This window comes from Macaca thibetana, chromosome 1 (genome assembly GCF_024542745.1).
Source record: "Macaca thibetana thibetana isolate TM-01 chromosome 1, ASM2454274v1, whole genome shotgun sequence".
In the NCBI taxonomy this organism is placed as follows: domain Eukaryota; kingdom Metazoa; phylum Chordata; class Mammalia; order Primates; family Cercopithecidae; genus Macaca; species Macaca thibetana.
Genome location: NC_065578.1, coordinates 26,026,011 through 26,048,015, shown reverse-complemented (window position 1 = coordinate 26,048,015; position 22,005 = coordinate 26,026,011). Strand labels below are relative to the sequence as shown.

The 22,005-nt window shown below is 54.5% G+C and overlaps 1 protein-coding gene across 3 annotated transcripts in view; it reads left to right on the top strand.

The window, feature by feature from the left end:
* SLC9A1 (solute carrier family 9 member A1) overlaps nucleotides 1–16,139 on the top strand; it is a 60,193-nt gene extending 44,054 nt beyond the window's left edge. For all 3 annotated transcript variants that reach the window (XM_050794714.1, XM_050794725.1, XM_050794736.1), the window contains 10 exons: nucleotides 3,727–3,977; nucleotides 5,343–5,560; nucleotides 8,904–9,106; nucleotides 11,655–11,744; nucleotides 12,209–12,279; nucleotides 12,393–12,566; nucleotides 12,820–12,934; nucleotides 13,124–13,225; nucleotides 13,678–13,750; nucleotides 14,307–16,139. In XM_050794714.1, coding sequence (XP_050650671.1) covers nucleotides 3,727–3,977; nucleotides 5,343–5,560; nucleotides 8,904–9,106; nucleotides 11,655–11,744; nucleotides 12,209–12,279; nucleotides 12,393–12,566; nucleotides 12,820–12,934; nucleotides 13,124–13,225; nucleotides 13,678–13,750; nucleotides 14,307–14,644 — 1,635 coding nt within the window. In that variant the 3' untranslated portion in view covers nucleotides 14,645–16,139. The remainder of the gene's footprint in view (nucleotides 1–3,726; nucleotides 3,978–5,342; nucleotides 5,561–8,903; nucleotides 9,107–11,654; nucleotides 11,745–12,208; nucleotides 12,280–12,392; nucleotides 12,567–12,819; nucleotides 12,935–13,123; nucleotides 13,226–13,677; nucleotides 13,751–14,306) is intronic.
* The last annotated feature ends 5,866 nt before the right edge of the window (nucleotides 16,140–22,005 follow it).

Here is a 22,005-nt window from a genome sequence, read left to right as displayed (position 1 = left end):
GGTTTTGCTAGGTTATATGCTCTCTCCTTGACTTGACTTGCTTTTTGTTTTTTAAGAGACAGGGTTTTGCCCTGTCTCCTAGGCTGGTGAAATGGTATGGTCATAACTCACTGCAGCCTCAAATACCTGGGCCTGAGATCCTCCTGCCTCAGCCTTCCGAGTGGCTAGGACTACAGGCATGCAGCACCACACCTGGCTAATTTTTTAAATTTTTTGTAGAGATGGGGTTTGACCATGTTACCCAGGCTGGTCTTGAACTCTTGGCCTCAAACAATCCTGCCTCAGCCTCCCAAAGTGCTGAGATTACAGACCTGAACCAACAAGCCTGGCCCGTCACTTGCATTTTCATGTGATCTTGGGCAAATTACTTTTACTCTCTGTGCCTCAGTTCCCTCTTCACAGACCATGTCATCTGTGAGGGGTCTTTCAGCTCTCATGTTGGCTGTATCTTAAGTTAGAATTCGGTTTGTGCACAGTTTTTGGGCAGAGATTATGGAAAGGGACCTTGTCTCCAAAACATCTAGAAGGTAATAAGTAAAATAAGTTGGCCACTTGCTTGCTGTGCGACCTTAAGCAAATGCTATACCTCTGTGGCCCTCACCTTTTTTTTTTTTTTTCTGAGACGGAATCTTGCTCTGTCTCCCAGACAGGAGTGCAGTGTTGCAACCTCAGCTCACTGCAACCTCCGCCTCCCAGGTTCAAGCAGTTCTCCTTCCTCAGCCTCCCAAGTAGCTGGGATTACAGGCGTGTGTCACCATGCCCAGCTAGTTTTTGTGTTTTTAGTAGAGACCGGGTTTCGCCATGTTGGCCAGGCTGATCTTGAACTCCTGACCTCAGGTGATCCACCCACCTCAGCCTCCCAAAGTGCTGGGATTACAGGCGTGAGCCACCGCGCCCAGCCGGCCTCACCTTTGATAGCTGCAAAGTGGCAGACGATTAGTGCTTTCGTTCAGGATCTGCACGTGGTGGCGCCATATACACCTGCACATGCCCTTCCTCCCAGCTGGTTTCCTTGGGAAACAGATGTGTGCATGTGCATATTCAAACATTGTGTTGTGAGAACACTTCCACCCTCTCCTGAGCTGTCCCCCTCAGAGCAGCTGCACTCACAGGAAAGCTCAAGGGCACATGTGCATGTCCAGGCCATGACTCCCTCCTCTGCAGCCCCAGCCCTCAGGAAGCAGCACCTCAGAGTAGAGACAGACTGTGGTGTTCGGCTGCTGGCAGCCTCAGCTTCCTGTTCCTACCTGGCCTCCTCATGAGGCTGGGTAGAGCAGCAGCCTGGCCTGAGCAGGCAGGCCTCTGTCCTGGCTTCCTCTAGCACAGGCTGTTGCCCAGGGTTACCACATGAGCCTCAGTTTCCCCATCTGTGACATAGGGATTGCAGTACTCAGCCTGTCATCCTCCCAGGCTTCTTACAGGGTTACTTACGTTAGTGAGTCATACTCACTAATGTCTGTGAAGCCAGTGGGTGCCAAAGATAAAGCCCTCTCCAGTGGGATCTGGGTGTTGGGGTTCAGGTGAGCACTGCTGTGGAGCTTGGGGCATGGTTGCATCAAGCAGGTAACAGACCCAGCCACTTGTGGACCCACAGTCGTGTCTCCCAAAAGCAGTGGCAGCGGTGGTAGTGATTGCTGGTGTTCACTGGGTGCTTCCTGTCTGAATGTGTATTGCCTCATTTTTATTTATTTGTTTAGAGACAGAGTCTCCTTCTGTCACACAGACAATGTCGCCCAGGAGTGCAGTGGCACAATCATAGCTCACTGCAGCCTCAAACTCCTCAAATGATCCTCCCCTCTTAGCCTCCCGAGTAGCTGGGACTGCAGGTGCTGGCCATCACACCCAGCTAATGTATTTATTTGTTTGTTTATTTTGTAGATATGGGGTCTCATTATATTGCCTGGGCTGGTCTCAATCTCCCGAGCACAAGCCATGCTCCCTCCTTGGCCTCCCAGAGTGCTGAGATTACAGGCGTGAGCCATGGTGCCTGACCTGTGTTGCCTCATTTAATCTATACAGTAACTCCATGAGGTTGACACAGTTATATCCCAGCTTTTTGAGATGAGGAAACTGAGGGACAGAGAGGTTACATTAGCCTGATATATGATATAGCTGAGGTTCAAATCCGTAGTCTGAGTCCAAAGCCCAAGTGCTTACCACTGTGTTACTCTGCTTCTCTGTAGTTCCAGGGATAATAGCACCAGGCCGGAAAGGAGGACTTTCCCCTCTGTGCCCACTCCATGGGCCCATGTGGTAGACCATGAGGACCCATGAGTCCCCTCAGGCCAGGAATGAGTTTAGGTAGCCCACGGCTGAGCATGCCCCTGCTAAGAGGCTGTCTGCTGCTGGAGCCCTGCCCTATCCCCCAGACGGCTGGGGCCAGGCAGCACCAGGTCTGGCCAGTGCTCTGCATCTCCCCTTCCTGCCTGGCCCAAGTCAGGTCTTTCTGGAGCTCTGAGCACGGGTGTGAGTGCCCCATTTCCCAGAGAGTAAAGCCGGAGGCCGACCCTGAGCTGCCTGGTCTCAGGTCTGTGCCCTAGACAGGTCACTCCTCACAGTCCATTCCTCCTGCTCCAGGTCCTGGGGGCTTTGGAGGGTTCCCTGTCATGGATCCTCAAGTCCTCCCCTCCCTTCCCCCAGGCCTGGAAAGTCCCTGCTGCTTCCTGACAGAGCTGTCTAGGACAGCCTTGAGCCAGGCAGCTCAGGGACCCAGCAACAGGCGGGGCAGACCCTCAAAGCCGAGCCTGCTGAGGAGGCCTCAGCCATGGCTGTCAGGGAACAAGTTCTGGGCCCAGTTCTGCTCCTGGGCTGGGGGCCCCCGGCATGTTTAGCCTCAGTTTACCACTGTGAGCCTCAGTTTAGCAAAGGAGCATCCTTGACCCACCTGCCTCACATGGTGGTTGAGTGTCGACTTGGATAAAGACCATCAAAGGGCTTTACAGTATATGAAGTGCCGCCACTTAAACGTCTGATGGTAGGGTTGCAGTGACCATCTGTTTCCCAGTCCAGGAGACAGGGGCACCTTAGCGAGCCTCTAATTCCATAGCATCTGAACTTGGCTGTTCATTGCAATCCCTGGGGGGCTTGTTACATAGAGATTTCTTGGCCCTATCCCAGAGAGTCCAAGTCCAGTATGGCCTGAACATATGTATTTTCAGAAAGCTCCAGAGGTTAAGAAATCACCTTCTAGTTCGTTGTGTGAATGTCCCTTTTTTGTGCTGAAGGAGGGACTGAAACCCAGTGATGGGTATGACATACCCAAGGTCAGGCAGTGAGAGGCAGACTTGATAGCACCAGGTGTGGCTAACACTGCATCAGGTAAGGCTCCGAGCACTTGATTCGCTGATTTAGTCCTCACAGCAGTCCTAAAAGTTGGCATTATTATCCTCATTTTATAGACAGGGAAAACTGAAACACAGGATGAATTTGCTTCCTTTACACAGCTCAGGAGAGGCAGAGCCAGGATTCCAGTCCAGGCAGTTTGGCTTCAGGGTCTTCACAGAGCTCCCCAGGGTCCACCCTTCACCAGTGTGGCACGTGGCCGGCCCAGAGCAAGCCCCGCACTAGGGTTGAGCACCTCCTTGGCACTAGGGTTTCTCTGCTACCGTGTGGCCTCTTCTTGTGGCCATGGTTAACGGAGGGGACAGGATCGCCCAGGGTGGACCCCAGGGAGCTGTGGGGCCAGGGCCCTCTCCTCTCACCCACCAGCCTACACACCCTCCCCAGGTCCTGTATCACCTCTTTGAGGAGTTTGCCAACTATGAGCACGTGGGCATCGTGGACATCTTCCTCGGCTTCCTGAGCTTCTTCGTGGTGGCCCTGGGCGGGGTGTTTGTAGGCGTGGTCTACGGGGTCGTTGCAGCCTTCACCTCCCGATTTACCTCGCACATCCGGGTCATCGAGCCGCTCTTCGTCTTCCTCTACAGCTACATGGCCTACTTGTCGGCCGAGCTCTTCCACCTGTCAGGCATCATGGCGTGAGTCTGCGTGCAGCAGGCAGTGGGCTTGGCAGGGTGGGGACGGGGGCTGCCAGCTTGGATTCCCCAGGCTTGTAGGGTCACGGAGCTCCCAGGGCCCAGCCTTGAGCTCCAGGGATGAGACATGAGCTCCAGGCTCCAGACGTGCTTGGTAGCCATTTAAATGGCCGAGGGCATCAGTGGCTTCCTAGAAGAGGGGCACTTCTGCTAGGCACCCTGGGGTCCAGGAATCTGGAGAGAGCATTTCAGGCTATGAGCAGATGAGGCAAGAGTGACCTGCATGAGGGCAAGCCCAGAGTAGATGAGAGCAGAGCGTTGGAAGCCACCAAGCTTCAAGCTGAGGAAAGCCACAGCCCTGCTACTTCATTTGTCTCAAAGGGAGCCCCCTTAGCAGCCCCAGTAGGAGGCTCACCAGGCCTGAGTCCTGGCAGTCCTGAGGCCCCCGCCAGGTCTGGAAATGGGGAGAATGGGGTGTGGAGAGGCAGTGAGGGGCGAACGTGTTCCAGTGCCGAGGCAAGGCAGAACTGGGGTTCAGGACCCCTGGCTCCCAGGAGCAGAGCCCGGGTGTGAGCGCTGGGCTGGGAGGACCCCGAGCTCCAAGCAGCTGCTTGGAACAAAGCTCCCTGTGGAGACCCCCATGCAGTGGCAGATGCCACCCTTGAGGGGAAGAAACCCAGGAGACCATGGGCCTGTGTCACTGACTCCTATTGGGTCAAGTGGCAGCGTGGCCTTGGGTCAAAGGTGCAGGCTTTGGAGTTGGACACAGTGTGGTTTGTGTGTCTTGCCTTTGCTACCTGCAGGCAGCGTGATGGGACAGGTGACTATTTCTCTTAGAATCAGATTTCTCTCTTTTTTTTTTCTTTTTGAGATGGGATCTCACTCTGTCACCCAGACTGGAGTGCAGTGGCACAATCTCAGCTCACTGCAGCCTCCACCTTCTGGGTTCAAGAGATTCTCCCACCTCAGCCTCTCAATTACGTGGGATTACAGGTGCCCACCACCGCGCCCAGCTAATTTTTGTATTTTTAGAAGAGACTGGGTTTCACCACGTTGGCCAGGCTGGTCTCAAATTCCTGGCCTCAAGTGAGCTGCCTGTCTCCGTCTCCCAAAGTGCTGGGATTACAGGCGTGAGCCACCGTGCCCAGCCAAGATCACTCATTTTAAAAATGGAGGAGTAGACCCGTGTCTGTAGGGTTGATGTGAGGATGAGTGGCAACAGGGTGTAAAGCACACAGCGGGTCCCTGGCCCATAGAGGAGCTCGGAACACAGGCACCTTGGTCATGGCCCCATTGCCCCTGGCAGCGGAGGGGCTCGGGCAGGTGCAGCTCGACGTGGAACCCTGACCCCGCTCTTTCCTGCCCCAGGCTTATAGCCTCGGGAGTGGTGATGCGCCCCTATGTGGAGGCCAACATCTCCCACAAGTCCCACACCACCATCAAATACTTCCTGAAGATGTGGAGCAGCGTCAGCGAGACCCTCATCTTCATCTTCCTTGGCGTCTCCACGGTGGCTGGCTCCCACCACTGGAACTGGACCTTCGTCATCAGCACCCTGCTCTTCTGCCTCATCGCCCGCGTGCTGGGTGAGGGCCAGGGCTGGGGTGGGGGGGGGTGTGGTATGTGTGGGAGGTGGTGGGCTGTGGTGCTGTGTGTGTGGGGTGTGTAGTGCACTATGTGGAAGGGCCAGGCTATGTGGTGTGTGCATGTGGTGCAGTGTGGATTGTGTGGAGGGGCTGGGCTATGTCGTGTGTGTACGTGTATTGCGTGTGTGGTGTGTGTAGTGCATTGTCGGGGGCTGGATGTGTGTGTGGTGTGTATGTAGTGTTGTGTGGAGGGGTTGGGGGTGTGTGTGTGTAGTATGTTGTGTGAAGGGGCTTTGTATATGTGTGTGTGCTGTGTGGAGGGGTTGGGCTATGGTGCAGTGTGTGTGTATAGTGTGTTGTGTGGAAGAGCTTTGTGTGTGTGTTGTGTGTGTGTAGGGGCTGGGTGTGTGTGTAGGGGTTGTGTGTGTTTGTGTGTAGGGGCTGGGTGTATGTAGGGGTTGTGTGTGTTTGTGTGGAGGGACTGGGTGTGTATAGTGTGTTGTGTGGAGGGGCTTTGAGTGTGTGTGGGGGCTGGGGGTGTGTGTGAGGGGCTAGGGGTGTGTGTATGTAGTGCGTTGTGTGGAGGGGCTTTGTGTGTGTGGAGGGGCTGGGGTGTATTTGGAGGGTTGGCAATGTGTGTATGTCTGGAGGGGCTGGGTGTGTGTGTGTGTGGAGGGGCTGGGTGTGTGTGTGTGTAGGGGGCTGGGTGTGTAGGAGCTGGGAGTGTGTGGAGGGGCTGGGTGTGTGTGGAGGAGCTGGGAGTATGTGTGTAGGGGTTGGATGTGTGTGTGTGTAGGGGTTAGGGGTGTGTGTGTGTGGATGGGGCTGGATGTGTGTGTGTGTAGGGGCTGGATGTGTGTGTAGGGGCTGGATGTGTGTGTGAAGGAGTTGGATGTGTGTGGGTGTGTGTGTGTAGGGGCTGGGTGTGTGTGTGGAGGGGCTGGGTGTGTATGTATGTGGAGGGGCTGTGTGTGTGTTGGGAAGGTGCTTTGTGTCGGGAGGAGCTGGGTGTGTCTGTGGAGGGGCTGGGGTGTGTGGAGGGGCTGGGGTGTGTGTCTGGATGGGCTGGGTGTGTGTGTGTGGAGGGGCTGAGTGTGTGTGTGTGTGTGTAGGGGTTAGGGGTGTGTGTGTGGAGGGGCTGGGTGTGTGTGTAGGGGCTGGGTGTGTGTGTGGAGGGGTTGGGTGTGTATGTATGTGGAGGGGCTGTGTGTGTGTTGGGGAGGTGCTTTGTGTCGGGAGGAGCTGGGTGTGTCTGTGGAGGGGCTGGGGGGTGTGTCTGGGAGGCTGGGTATGTGTGTGGAGGAAATGGGGTGTGTGTTGAGGGGCTGTGTGTAGGGGCTGGGTGTGTGTGTAGGGGCTGGGTGTGTTTGTGTGTGGAGTGGCTGGGTGTGTGTGTAGGGGCTGGTGTGTGTGTGGAGCGGCTGGGTGTGTGTGGAGGGACTGGGTGTGTGTGTGTATGTGTGTGTGTGGAGAGGCTGGATGTGTGTGTAGGCGCTGGTGTGTGTGTGGAGCGGCTAGGTGTGTGTGTAGGGGCTGGTGTGTGTGGAGGGGCTGGGTGTGGGGGGTGGCTGTGTGTGTGGAGGGGCTGGATGTGTGTGTATGTGTGTGTGTGGAGGGGCTGGGTGTGTGTGGAGCAGCTGTGTGTGGGAGGGGCTGGGTGTGTGTGTGTGTAGGGACTGGGTGTGTGGGGGTGTGTGTGTGTAGGGGCTGGGTGTGTGTGGGTGTGTGTGGAGGGGCTGAATGTGTGTGTAGGGGCTGGGTGTGTGTGTGTGTAGGGGCTGGGGGTGTGTGTCTGTGTAGGGGCTGGGGGTGTGTGTGTGTGTGTGTGTGGGCTGGGTGTGTGTGTAGGAGCTGAATGTGTGTATATGTGTGTGTGTGTGTAGGGGCTGGGTGTGTGTGTGTGTGTAGGGGCTGAATGTGTGTATGTGTGTGTGTGTGTGTGTAGGGGCTGGGTGTGTGTGTGTGTAGGGGCTGAATGTGTGTGTATGTGTGTGTGTGTGAGGGGCTGGGGGTGTGTGTGTGTGTGTAGGGGCTGGGTGTGTGTGTGTGTGTGTGTAGGGGCTGAATGTGTGTATATGTGTGTGTGTGTAGGGGCTGGGGGTGTGTGTGTGTGTGTGTGTAGGGGCTGGGGGGGTGTGTGTGTGTAGGGGCTGGGGGTGTGTGTATGTGTAGGGGCTAGGGGTGTGTGTGTGGTGTGTGTGTGTGTAGGGGGCTGTGTGTGTGTGTGTGTGTGTGTGTGTAGGGGCTGGTGTGTGTGTGTGTGTGTGTGTGTGTGTGTGTGTGTGTGTAGGGGCTGGGTGTGTGTGTGTATGTGTAGGGGGTGTGTGTGTGTGTGTGGAGGGGCTGGGGGTATATGTGTGATGCAGTTTGTGGTGGAGGCTTCCTGATTGGCTCCTGCCTGCTCCCAGCACAGCTGGACAGGAGGGGCTTCCCGTTTCCATGATGGGCCCTTGAGCTGGGAGAAGCCTGTGTCACAGCAAGGCTGTAGTCTCTGGAGACAGAGTCAACTGTGTCAAAGTGAGGGGGCCCTGAGACTCTGAGCCTGTGGCTGTCCTGACAAGGGGCCTGAGGCCCACAGAACATAGGTCTGTGACTCTGAGCTGAGTGCTCTCTGCACTGTCTCAAGCACAGGTGACGTGAGCACGTGCTGAACCGTGTGCAGAGCCACATGCAGTCCTCCAAACCTATGCGGCAGGCTGGGGCACACGTGGGGACCGGGCCCCAGGTGCATGGGTTCCACTCACATGTGCCCCACATACCTCACCCCAGTGCCTCCGTCGCCTCCTCCTGGATCTCTCATTTCCTCTCTGAGGGTTAGGTCTGTGTCCCCACGCCTGGTGCGACCTCGCATTTATTTGGTGCACTTTTGAAATCCCCTTTGTTCCTGAGCCTCATCCTCCAGGGATTCTGGTTCTGTGGGTGGAGGTTGGGCCCAGCCCTCTGCATTTTTTATGCTTTATTATGGAAAATTTCAAGTACTTAGAGAAGTAGAGAGAATAGGATCATGACCCCTCCAACATACCCGTCACATTTAACGAGTATTGACCTGGGACCCATCTTGTTTGACCTTTTCTCCCTCTTCCTGACCCCCACCCTCCAGTCACTGGAAGCCTCCATGATGTCTCTAAAGCACATCCAGGTTGGGGAAGTCCCTTAAGGATCCACCCAGCTCTTGAATTGAGGGGTTCAGGGCACTCTGGGCTGAGGGACCCAGGAATTGAGTGAGCGGGGTGGGCTTAGTAGTGGAGACTTCCTGGATACGCAGAGAAATCACTGATGCAGAAGCTAGGAGGGACTGGGGACAGCGACCTGACCCTTATCCCCCCCATCCCCTCCCCTGCAGGCGTGCTGGGCTTGACCTGGTTCATCAACAAGTTCCGCATCGTGAAGCTGACCCCCAAGGACCAATTCATCATCGCCTATGGGGGCCTGCGAGGGGCCATCGCCTTCTCTCTGGGCTACCTCCTGGACAAGAAGCACTTCCCTATGTGTGACCTATTCCTCACTGCCATCATCACCGTCATCTTCTTCACCGTCTTTGTGCAGGTGCTGGGCCAGGGCAGAGAAGGCCCTGGGGACCCTCATGCTGTTCCCGTGGAAAGAGAGGAAAGCGTGTGATTTGAAATGCGATTCTAGTCCCAGCTCCACCACTAACTTGCTGAGTGACCTTGGGCAAGCCACTCCCCCTTTCTGGGCCTCAGTTTCTTCCGTCATAAAATGAGAATTGTGATGAGTCATTGCAGAGTGACTGATCAAAATGTAAAGGAACCAGAATGCTGCCCAACTTAATTTGGAACTCATAGAGCATTAAGAGAAGTGGGCGTGGTGGCTCACGCCTGTAATCCCAGCACTTTGGGAAGCTGAGGGGGTGGATCACCTGAGGTCAGGAGTTTGAGACCAGCCTGACCAACATGGTAAAACCCTGCCTCTACTAAAAATACAAAATTAGCTGGGCGTGGTGACGCATGCCTGTAATCCCAGCTACTTGAGAGGCTGAGGCAGGAGAATCACTTGAACCCGGGAGGTGGAGGTTGCAGTGAGCTGAGATCGCGCCATTGCACTTCAGCCTGGGCAAGAGTGAAATTCTATCTCAAAAAAAAAAAAAAAAAAAGAGAAGTGGGTACAGTCAATAGGCCCAAGATCTCTCTTTGCTACCAACTCATTGTAGAGCTTTAGGCAAGAGATTTCATATCTTAGGGTCTCAGTTTCTGCATCTGTAAAATGGGAGTAATATCACAGCATGGGGAACTGGAAAGGGCTCTGAGATAGGCAGCAGGAAGCCTGGAGTCAGCCCTAGCTCTGTGTTGGTGTCCATTTGACCCTAAGAAAGACCCCCTGCTTCTCTGGGTCTCAGTTCCCATCTATAAAGTGAGGGAACTGGGTGAGATGATTCCCAAGAATCCTTCCAGCCTGCTGGTCAGTGATTTCTGTGCATTTAACTGGCCCAGGCTTAGCTGAGAGCCACTTTCCTGCCTAAGGTCCCCAAGGATGCCCAGCCTGTGATGGTGCAAATTGCTCTTCCTTACCTGACTTTGTCTGACCTTGGGCAAATGAGAAACACTCTGTCTGAGCCTCCATTTCTTTACCATCCCTTCTGTCTTTTCTGGGCACTGATCCTCAAAAAGCCCTAGATGGGATACATCTTTGCGTTCTCTCGAGAAAAAAAGATAGGGGAAACCTGGGGCTGGGCTTATTTTCTGTCCTTTAAAGGGAGAGGGGACCCTGGTGCAGTGGCTCACGCCTATAATCCCAGTACTTTGGGAGGCGTAGGCAGGAGGATCCTTTGAGCCCAGGAGTTCAAGAGCAGCCTAGGCAACATGGCAAGACCTTGTCTCTACAAAAAAATAAAATAAATAGGCAGGTGTGGTGGTGCACACCTATAGTCCCAGCTACTTGGGAAGCTGAGGTAGGAGGGGATAGCTTGAGCGCAGGAGGTTAAGGCAGCTGTTAGCTGTGATTGCGCCACTGTACTCCTCCAGCCTGTGTAACAGAGTGAGACTCTGTCTCGAGTTAAGAAAAAGGAGAGAGGCTGGGCATGGTGGCTCATGCCTGTAATCCCAGCAATTTGGGAGGCTGAGGCAGGCAGATTGCCTGAGGTCAAGAGTTTGAGACCAGCCTGGCCAACATGGTGAAACCCTGTCTCTACTAAAAATACAAGAAGTAGTTGGGTGTGGTGATGGGCGCCTGTAATCCCAGCTACTTGGAGGCTGAGGCAGGAAAATTGCTTGAACCCGGGAGGCAGAGATTGCAGTGAGCCAAGATCATGCCACTGCACTTCAGCCTGGGCAACAGCACGACTCCATCTCAAAAAAAAAAAAGAAAAGGAAAAGGAGAGGAGGAGGCTGCTACTTTTGTCCTCTTGCACTGCTTCCGTCTTCAAAAATATTTTTTTCACCTTGATTTTACAAGTTGGTTGTGCTAATGATTTTCCAAGCCCATTTTCATTGAAGGCAGCACTGGGGAGGGGGCGTCCCTTCAGAGCCAGCCTGCCTGGGTTTGAACCATGGCTTTACTGCTTCTGTGGAATCTTAGAAAGCTGCTTAACCTCTCTGAGCCTCAGTTTCTGCATCTGTTAAATAGGGACAATGGAAGGACCTGCCTTTTAGTGTGTGGGTATTAGAGAGCTGATGCTAGAACACTTCCAAGCACATGTGTTGGTCACATGGCAGGTGTGCAGTTCCATCCACTGCTGCTGTTATTACTTGGTCCTTCTCGCAGTCCTGGTAGGGAGGCAGTGCAGAGGTGCTTTTCCCTGTGTGTGGGGCCTGACTTCCTTGGGGTTGTAGAGCGAGTCTGCGGTGCTGTCTACATCTGAACCCAGGCTGGCTGCTGCCTGGCCCAGGCCAGATGACCAGCATGCGGGTCATTTGGCAGTGAAACCTCTGCCCGTGTCTCCAGGAAAAAGCAGGCCTGAAGGACTTGTCTTTAGATAAGTGCCGGGAGGTGGGAGAGTTCTCACACCCTTGGGTCCTGGGAGAGGGCAAAGCAGAGAGGGCATCCTAGCCTTGGGGGTCTAGGGTGGGCATAGGGAGGCTCCGTGGCCTCCCTGCTTGGGTAGCAGAACTAGAGTGCCTGACATCTGCCTGCCTCCCAGGGCATGACCATTCGGCCCCTGGTAGACCTGTTGGCTGTGAAGAAAAAGCAAGAGACGAAGCGCTCCATCAACGAGGAGATCCACACGCAGGTACTGGAGTGCGGGCTGGGCCCTCGGTTGCAGGAGGAGGAACAGGGAGATGGGGAGCAGCTGGGCCTCATGTCCCTGCCCCGCATCAGCCGCTCCTCCCTGTGCTGGTGCCCGGGGTCTCCCTCTGCCCCAGGAGCCATAGGAAGGTGTGGTGTGAGCAGCTGGGAGCCTGAGGAGGGGGCATCATGCCATCTCTGCCTCCATTTGAGACCTATCCTAGGCATGGATCCCGGGTGGGATTAGAGAAGGGGGCTCAGCCAGACACAGGCGAGGGTTCAAGATATCCAGAGTCAGGGCCACTGGGTTTGATGAGTGGAGTTTGGGCACCACCTGCTGGCTGCTCATGGAACCACAGGGCTGGGCCCAGCAAGGCTGCAGCTGCAGGAGGGAGGGGGGCTAGTCAGGGGTCTTGGTAGGGAAGGTGCCCCATAGCGAGGCTTGACCTGGCCCTGGGCCCCTTTCAGTTCCTGGACCACCTTCTGACAGGCATCGAGGACATCTGTGGCCACTACGGTCACCACCACTGGAAGGACAAGTAGGTGGCAGGCCTGGTGGGCAGGCCGGGAGGGGCAGGCAAGGGTCTCCTGGGCCTGGGCATCTCCCCACTCCTGGGAGCTGGCTCCATCCATCTCCCTCCTCTCCCACCAGGCTCAACCGGTTTAATAAGAAATACGTGAAGAAGTGTCTGATAGCCGGCGAGCGCTCCAAGGAGCCCCAACTCATCGCCTTCTACCACAAGATGGAGATGAAGCAGGCCATCGAGCTGGTGGAGAGCGGGGGCATGGGCAAGATCCCCTCTGCCGTCTCCACCGTCTCCATGCAGTGAGTGCCGGGGCAACCAGGCAGCTTCTGCTCCCACACACCGGCCCCTCCAGCCCAGCTGGAGGCGGCCACCTGAGGGCAGAGCCCTCTGTTGTCCTGTTGGGGCGGACAAGAGAGCTGTGGGCTCACACTAAGGACCTGAGGCTTTGGTGCCCACCTGGGTCATCCCTAGGGTGACTTCCTTCTAGCCAAACCTGGGAGGCTTTAGGATCCCAAGGATCTTGGGGACCTAACCTATGTCCTGTTGTCCCAGGAACATCCACCCCAAGTCCCTGCCTTCTGAGCGCATCCTGCCAGCACTGTCCAAGGACAAGGAGGAGGAGATTCGCAAAATCCTGAGGAACAACTTGCAGAAGACCAGGCAGCGGGTGAGGGCCTGCTCCCCAGCCCGACCCCCGGGGTACAGGAGCCCTTCAGCCCCTCTCCACGGCAGCCCTGCCCTGCCCGTGCCCCTCGGCACCCACCCCAGGGCTGGCCTGGCCTCCAGAACTGCCCCCACCCCTCCATGACCAGAGCCTTCCGGCGCCTGCACTGCCCTGATGCTGTGCCTTCCACAGCTGCGGTCCTACAACAGACACACGCTGGTGGCGGACCCCTACGAGGAAGCCTGGAACCAGATGCTGCTCCGGAGGCAGAAGGCCCGGCAGCTGGAGCAGAAGGTAGCCTCTGCCTTTCTCTGGGAACCTGTATCCCACCCCACTCACCCAAGCTCCACAACAGCCTCTGCGGAAATGTACCCATTCTAGGAACAGGGTTTGGCTTTCGAGGGGCTTGTTGGCCGTGTAAGGGCATGGAGAGCCATGAAGAGTTCTAAGCAAGGGATTGGCGTGGGGGTGTGGGGTGTGGCCTGGGTTAGGGCAGTGGCAGGGGACAGAGGAATGGGTGGATTTAAGGCTGGGCAGTGTAGGTGTGTTGTGGGAGGCTGTGACAGGAGCCTGGGTTGAGCCCTCAGGAGCTCCTGAAGGGCCAGTACGGCTGCCCACACAGGCACAAGGGACGGGGAACGAGCGCCCCGCATACACGGAAGGTGGGGTGGCAGTGGCCTGGTTCTGTCCTGAGGGGCTCCCTCTGCCCAGCTGCCTGTGCTCACCCCGTCTGTCCTCTCTGTCAGATCAACAACTACCTGACAGTGCCAGCCCACAAGCTGGACTCGCCCACCATGTCTCGGGCCCGCATCGGCTCAGGTAAGGGCCTGGTGAGGGGCCTCAGGTCTGGGCGCTCCGAGCCGCCACCTCCTGAGGATGGGGGTCCACAGGAACAGGCCCCAGCCACTGGGAGGACAGGCCTGGCCCTCGCTGACCTCAGGGGCCCCTCCCAAGCCATGAGCTGCTTCTACGTCAGGGGCCATCCCTAGGGACAGAGACGTTCTGGATGAGGACTGTGTGGGGAGCTGGGAGAGCCATGGTGCCTGGCAGGAAGGCAGGGTATCTGCCCCTTCAAAACCCCTAACGCGTGTGGGGAACGTGAGGGCAGGGCCCCAGGGTAGACTCATGCCGGGAGGAGCCCCAGGTCTTGGCCTGTGGAGGGACACCTCTGGGAGTCCCTGTCAGAGGAGAGGGGCACAGTCTGAGGAAGAGAAGCTGTGGGGTGGAGGGTCTCAGAGGCCTGCTTCTGAGGCCCGTTGGGACCAGGACAGCTGTGCTCATGAGAAGACCTGCAGGAAGCGCTGACGCGGCGAATGGCACGTGCTGGGCTGGGCTCCAGAGCAGAATCCAGCTTGTGTCTTGCTTTTGGTCCCAGACCCGCTGGCGTATGAGCCGAAGGAGGACCTGCCTGTCATCACCATCGACCCGGCCTCCCCGCAGTCACCCGAGTCTGTGGACCTGGTGAACGAGGAGCTGAAGGGCAAGGTCTTGGGGTTGAGCCGGGATCCTGCGAAGGTGGTGGAGGAGGACGAGGAGGACGACGGGGGTATCATGATGCGGAGCAAGGAGCCTTCGACCCCAGGAACCGACGATGTCTTCACCCCCGCACCCAGTGACAGCCCCAGCTCCCAGAGGATACAGCGCTGCCTCAGTGACCCAGGCCCGCACCCTGAGCCGGGGGAGGGAGAGCCGTTCATCCCTAAGGGGCAGTAGCGCCAGGGCCAGCAGGCAGCGCCCGTCCCCTCACAGACTCTCCCACCAGAGCAGGGGCTGCTGGGGGCTCCCCTTGCCCTTCCTGACCCGGATTGGCCCTGCCCCTCCCCCTACCGCATGGCAGCTGGGCCCACAGCCCCCACCCCAGCACAGCTCCCCGCCACCGCCTCCTGGGAAGCATCCGCCCCACCAGAGCTGCCTCCCCAATCCATTTGGCAGAACTGCTGGGGCTGGTGAGGCCGGCTCTGCCTCTCCCTAGATCCAGGCTTCTCCCGGACCTGGACTAGGGCCTCGGAGGCTCCTCCCTCTGCCTCATCCTCCTCCTCATTCAGACCAATCTTAGTTTCTAACCAAAGAGTCTCTGGCTCAGCCGTGGTCCCACCCAGGAAGGGAGGGAGCTGAGGCCTCCCTCGAGCAGGCCCTGCTTTATTAGGGGACACGCCAGAGGTACCAGTCACATGGCTGGGGGAGGGACTGCTGACCCACCAAGGTCTCACACTCCTGCCAGCTCTGTCACCCTGGCTACCACCCCAACCTGTCCTTACTCAGAGCTGCGGGCTGAGGGCATCTCTGAGCGTCTCTGCCGGGAGCAGGGGTGGTTTCTAGGTCGACAGTGACGTGACTCAGAGCTTTCCGAACTGTGCTCCCATGGGGACCACTGGGCCCCTCAGGGGATGCTGCTGGGGGAAGGACTGGCCGTGGCTCCAGAATGTGCTGCGTTTTTAAGTTTCGTTTGTTCACACTTCTATATATGATTGTTTGCACGGAGGGCACTCCTGTTTTTTAAAACATTTTGAAAACCCCTGGCTGAACAGTGCTCTGCCTCTAACTCCTCACACTCCAGGAATTACCCTTCTTCATTTGTGCCTGTCTGTCCAACCCCGTCCCCCATGTTTCTCTGCCTGCTGGGCTCTTAACTATTGCCCGAAGACTGTGACATCAGAAGTAACTCCCATCCTAATCAAGAGTCTCTCCAGCCTCACAGATGCTGGCCTCTTGGCGCCTGCCTAGCTCTTGGGCCTGACCTCCAGTCCTGCTGGCCTGCTCTTACTTCCCCCACCCTGGGTTTGGCCCCTGGAACCTCTCCCTCGTGTGTACCACACCCTGCCTGCCGTGGAGCCCATTGTGGAGGCGGTCGGGGGTGGGGGGGGAAGGCCTCCCCTGAGGATCTCCTGTCCCCCGGGGCTGGTGGGTTGGGCAGAATCCTGGGCCCCCAGAGACCTTTGCTCACACACACTCCTTCCCCCTGTCCCTGGGGCGCTCCCCCAGGATTGTGCAATAGTCAGAGTGTCCCTCTTTGCAGGGGACTGGGCCATGGGTCCTCGGCCCATCTGTCCATCCTCCTCTCCATGCAAGTGCTGTTTGGGCAGGAGTCACCATGCAAGGGTGACGTCGACAACCATGTACCAAGCCGCCGCGGCTGCTGCCACTCTGCCGCCTGCACAGAAGAAACTGAGTCTTTTTCATATTCCAATAAATCAATGTGAGTTTTTAACAGAGTCAAGGGCTGCTTCCTGGGGACAAGGGTCTTTAGGAGGGAGAATGGCCTGGGGGCCTGAAGTACTTAGTTCAAAGGCTGGCACAGAAACACTTCATGGCTGTCAGCTGCTGGGATGGTTGTTCCCACATGCCAGGCACTGAGATACTGCAACAAGCTAAGCAGGACGTGCCCTGCCCCTGCCCCGTGGGGGAGAGCGGCACTAACCAGGGCCAAGTGTTTGTGCAAGAGGTGAATAAGAGGCAGAGGAGAGGGAGGGGATGGGGAGGAGGACCCTCCTGAGTCCCGAGTGAGTGATATCCCCGGGAGGGGACTGGAGAAGGAGCTGAAGCCTCCGGGTGGAAAAGGACCCAGAAAGTTCCCAAACATTGTAACTGGGAGCTGTGCCCACGAACACTGGGACCTGAGAAAGGCCAGGTGGCTGGGTCAGAGTGACAGGGGAGGCAAGGATGGGGCCTCGTGTTCCACGGTTAAGATTTTGCTCTTAACCGTGGGAAGACCAAAAGGGCAGTGGGAAGTCACTGGAGCCCTCAAGTTCTCACCTGTAAAGTGGGGACAGTGACCCCTGCATGAGATAAGCTCGGGTGTGTGCAGACTGAGCATCCCTAATCAGAAAACCCAGCACAATGCCACGAATGGAGAATGCACATCTGACCTCATGAGACAGGTTGCAGTCAAAACTTTGCTTCATGCGCAAAATTATTTAAAATATATAAAATTGGGCTGGGCGTGATGGCTTATGCCTGTAATCCCAGCATTTTGGGAGGCCAAACTGGGTGGATCACCTGAGGTCAGGAGTTCGAGACCAGTCTGGCCAACATGGCAAAACCCCATCTCTACTAAAAATGCAAAAATTAGCTGGGCATGGTGGTGTATGCCTGTAATCCCAGCTACTCGGGAGGCTGAGGCAGGAGAATCACTTGAACCCAGGAGGTGGAGGTTCCAGTGAGCTGAGATCAAACCATTGCATTCTAGCCTGGGCAACAGAGCAAGACTCTGTCTCAAAAAATATATATATATATAACATTGCTTTCAGGCTATTTGTAGAAACTGTATATGAAACAAATGAATTTCATGTTTAGACTTGGACTCTATCCCCAAGATATCTCATTATGTATGTACAAATATTCCAAAATCTGAAACACTTCTGCTTTCAAGCATTTGGGGTAAGGATCGCTCAATTCCTAATGGGGTCAATTCAGCAGAGGCTGGAGCCCTGAGGTGCATTTCCTGGATCCAACCACCAGAGGGCAGTGGGGCCTTGGCACGCACCCCAGGCACCCTTCGAACCTGGGCTGTCCAGGAAAGCATCTCCTTTGCCCGGGCTGGGACCTGAGTATGGAACTGGTTTGACTCACAAAATCTGAAGTGGTTAGTTTCAAGAGGATTACAGAGTTATTATTAAAGGATTATTCCTGTATCCATCCGTTCCCTAGCAGGAAATGGATGTTACAGCCATCCCTCCATATTTTCCGGGGATTGGTTCCAGGATCCACATGGAAACCAAAATCCTTGGATGCTTAAGTTCCTGATGTAAAATGGTGTAGTGCTGTTGGCCCTTCATGGGTTCTGCATCCATGGATTCAACCAACTGCAAATTGAAAATATTGGGGGAAAAATTTCAAATAATAAAGTGTAACAACTATTTACATAGTATTTACATTGTAATCTAGAGATGATTTAACGTATATGGGAGAATGGCTGGGCACGATGGTTCACGCCTGTAGTACCAGCACTTTGGGAGGCCGAGGCAGGTGGATCATTTGAGGATAGGAGTTTGAGACCAGCCTGACCAACATGGTGAAACCCCGTCTCTACTAAAAATAAAAAAATTAGCTGGGTGTGGTGAGCATGCCTGTCGTCCTAGCTACTGGGGAGGCTGAGGCAGGAGAATCACTTGAACCCAGGAGGTGGACTTTCCAGTGAGCTGAGATTGTGCCACTGCACTCCAGCTTGGGCAACAAAAAAATATATATGGGAGAATGTATGTAGGTTATAGGCAAATACTACATTATTTTATATAAGGGACTTGAGTTTCCATGAATTTTGGTACCTGGGAGGGTCCTGGAACCAATCCTCCATGGATACCAAGAGATGAATACATTTGCATATAACCAACACTCATCTTCCCATATACTGTAAATCATCCATAGATTACCTATAATACCTAATACAATGTAAATGCTGTGTAAGTAGTTGTCGGCTAGGTATGATGGCTCACTCCTATAACCTCGGCACTTCGGGAGGCGGAGATGGGCAGATCACTTGAGCCTAGGAATTCAAGACCAGCCTGTGCAACACGGTGAAACCCCATCTCTACAAAAAATACAAAATTTGCTTGGGCATGGTGGTGCACGCCTATGGTCCCAGCTACTTGGGAGGCTGAGGTGGGAGGATTGCTGGAGCCCAGGAGGTCGTGACTGCAGTAAGCCATGTTCGCGCCACTGCACTCCAGCCTGGGCGACAGCAAGACCCTGTCTTAAAAACAAAACAAAACAAAACAAAAAAAAGTTGTTATACTGGTTTTTAAAGTTGTATTTTTATTGTATTGTTATTTTTTGTTTACTTGTTTTTATGTTTTCAATTTGTGCTAGGTTGAATCTGAGGCTGCAGAACCCGAGGGTACAGAGGCCGACTGTATATTCAAAGGGGTACCAAGAGCCTTCAACTAAGGGATTAACTGGAGATGTGGGCAGGGTTGTGGGAACCTACCAAGGATGGGACCCAGCAGGGCTCACGCTACAGGAAGCCGTTACAACCCATAGAGCTGAAAGGGCAAGAGGAGGGAGCTCTCATCATGGGAGGGGACTGCCCAGCTAGAGCTGTGGCCATGTTTACAACAGCCCCTGCCAGAGAGGGCGTCAGGGAGGTTGGGGGTGGACAGGTTTCATCCTGATGGTGCCTCCCACTGGCCAATCCCAACTGAAAGCCCGAAGGGAAGGCAGCCAGAGCAGGTTGGCCCTTCATCGAATGGGGAGTGTGGATGTGGAAGGGAAACGAGATCCAAGCAGGGCTATTCCTTTTACCCCTCAGCACCCACTCTTGTCCTTTGGGTGAAAAACTCATGTCCCTGTTGCTTAATGGTTGCAGAATTTCTGTTTGGGGTGATGAAAAAGTTTGGGAAATAGGTTGTGGTGATGATTGTACAACATCATGAATGTACTAGACACCACTGAAGTATTTGCTTTAAAATGGTTAGTTTTATGTTATGTGAATTTCATCTTCATTTTTTTTTTAATGGAAGGAACAGTCTCATCAACACCATCAACCTTGTCAGATTCACCCTGTTCTTGTTAACCTTCAGTCATACTCACCTGGAGCCTAACTTAACACATTAGTCATCAACAGGGCTTATTTATTTATTTATTTATTTATTTATTTATTTTTGAGACGGAGTCTTGCTCTGTTGCCCAGGCTGGAGTGCAGTGGCACAATCTCAGCTCACTGCAAGCTCTGCCTCCCAGGTTCACGCCATTCTCCTGCCTCAGCCTCCTGAGTAGCTGGGACTACAGGCGCCCGCCACAACGCCTGGCTAATTTTTTGTATTTTTAATAGAGACGGGGTTTCACCGTGTTAGCTAGGATGGTCTCCATCTCCTGACCTCGTGATCTGCCTACCTCAGCTTCCCAAAGTGCTGGGATTACAGGCATGAGCCACCGCGCAACCGGGCTCTTTAAATAAGACAGTGGGGCATGCAAATAACAACAGAAAATTGCTACAGCCCCCACTTTGGCAGCTGGTCAGCAGGCCCAAGTTAGCAATCACAGCATCCTTCCTCCACCCCCACTTTCCTCTAACCATGTGCCAGCACTTTGGTTGACTGGGGTTTTTATAGGTGGGGTGTCCTAAACCTTTACTCCTGTGCAGTTCAGCCTCTTCTGGTCTTATGTTTGTCACATTTCCCCTTCCCTGTCAATACTGGAAGGGGGACTGGGGGGACTGAGGCACCTGGTGAATCCCCTCTTTTCTGTCATTGTCTTCTGCCCTCCCCACATTGTGTAGCAGTAACATATTTTTCTTCCGGCAATCCTAGCTAATCACCCTGTCAGGTACAGGACAGTTGACCCTCTTCTCTGCCTTTTAGTTAAGCAACATGCAGACCTCAAAATGACCAGAGGAGAACACTCTACTTCCAATTCTTTTTTTTTTTTTGAAACGAATCTCGCTCTGTCACCCAGGGTGGAGTGCAGTGGTGTGATCTCAGCTCACTGCAACCTCCGCCTCCTGCGTTCAAGTGCTTCTCATGCCCCAGCCTCCCGAGTAGCTGGGATTACAGGCATGCACCACCATGCCCGACTAATTTTTGTATTGTTAGTAGGGACGAAGTTTCACCATGTTGGCCAGACTGGTCTTAAACTCGTGACCTCAAGTGATCCACCCACCTTGGCCTCCCGAAGTGCTGGGATTACAGGCGTGAGCCACCGTTCCTGGCCTCTCTACTTCCAATTCTAAAGGAGTCATATTCACATTCCCTGGAGGGAGTGTTCCTCCTTTGAGCATTGAGCTCACACACTGAACACAAAATTGAGGGGATAGGAAGCCAAAACTCCTCCAGTAGGTAATTGAGAATAGTGGTGAGAAAAGCTACTCCCATATCCATCCCTTGGTCCCTGGGCCTGTGTATTTCGGTTGTCAAAGAGGTAGGACCATGTATTAGCCACTGATTTCAAGCGTGTGCTGCCTCCTACCCATCAACAGCTCAGCTGCGGAGGTTGTCTCCCACCTGGCGCTGTAACTCTGTTCTGCCCAGTCAGCTTCTTCTGGTTACAGGGCCTGTTTTAAGACCAGTGTGTTCTGGGCCGGGCGCAGTGTCTCACACCTGTAATCCCAGCCCGTTGGGAGGTCGAGGTGGGCAGGTCACTTGAAGTCAGGACTTCGAGACCAGCCTGGCCAACATGGTGAAACCCTGTTTCTACCAAAAATACGAAAATTAGCCGGGCATGGTGGCAGGCGCCTATAATCCCAGCTACTCAGGAGGCTGAGGCAGGAGAATCACTGGAACCAAGGAGCCAGAGGTTGCAGTGAGCTGAGATCACGCCACTGCACTCCAGACTGGACGACAGAGTGAGACTCAGAAAAAAAAAAAAAAGGAAAGAAAGAAAGAAGAAAGAAAAGAAAAAGGAAAGAAAAGAAAGAAAAAAGAATAAAGAAAGACTGCTCTCTTCATGACAGGGGGTCGGTGTAATCAATCTGCCAGTAGGTGGCCAGCTTGCCCCCTTTTGTATTTTTTGTATTTTTAGTAGAGACGGGGTTTCACAGTGTTAACCAGGATGGTCTTGATCTCCTGACCTCGTGATCCATCTGCCTCAGCCTCCCAAAGTGCAGGGATTACAGGCGTGAGCCACTGCGCCCGGCCAATCTCCCTATTTGTAAGGTCACCTGATTAGCAACCTTATTCCATCTTCTGCCTTAATTCACCCTTTGCAGCTGGTCACAGTGGCTCACGCCTGTAATCCCAGCACTTTGGGAGACTGAGGCGGGTGGATCTCTTGAGGTCAGGAGTTCGAGACTAGCCTGGCCAACGTGACGAAACCCGGTCTCTACTAAAAATACAAAAACTAATTGGGCATGGTGGGTACCTGTAGTACCAAGCTACTTGGGAGGCTGAGGCAGAAGAATCGCTTGAACTCGGGAAGTGGAGGTTGCAGTGAGCTGAGATCGCACCACTGCACTCCAGCCTGAGTGAGAGAGCAAGACTGTGTCAAAAAAAAAAAAAAAAAAAAAAAAATTCACCCTTTGCCGTGTACCATGCAACATATTTAGTTCTAAGGATTAGACCATGGACATTTTTGGAGTGCTGTTACTCTGCCTACCACACCAGACATAGCCAGTCATCCCTGCCACCATAGCATGTATACGGGCC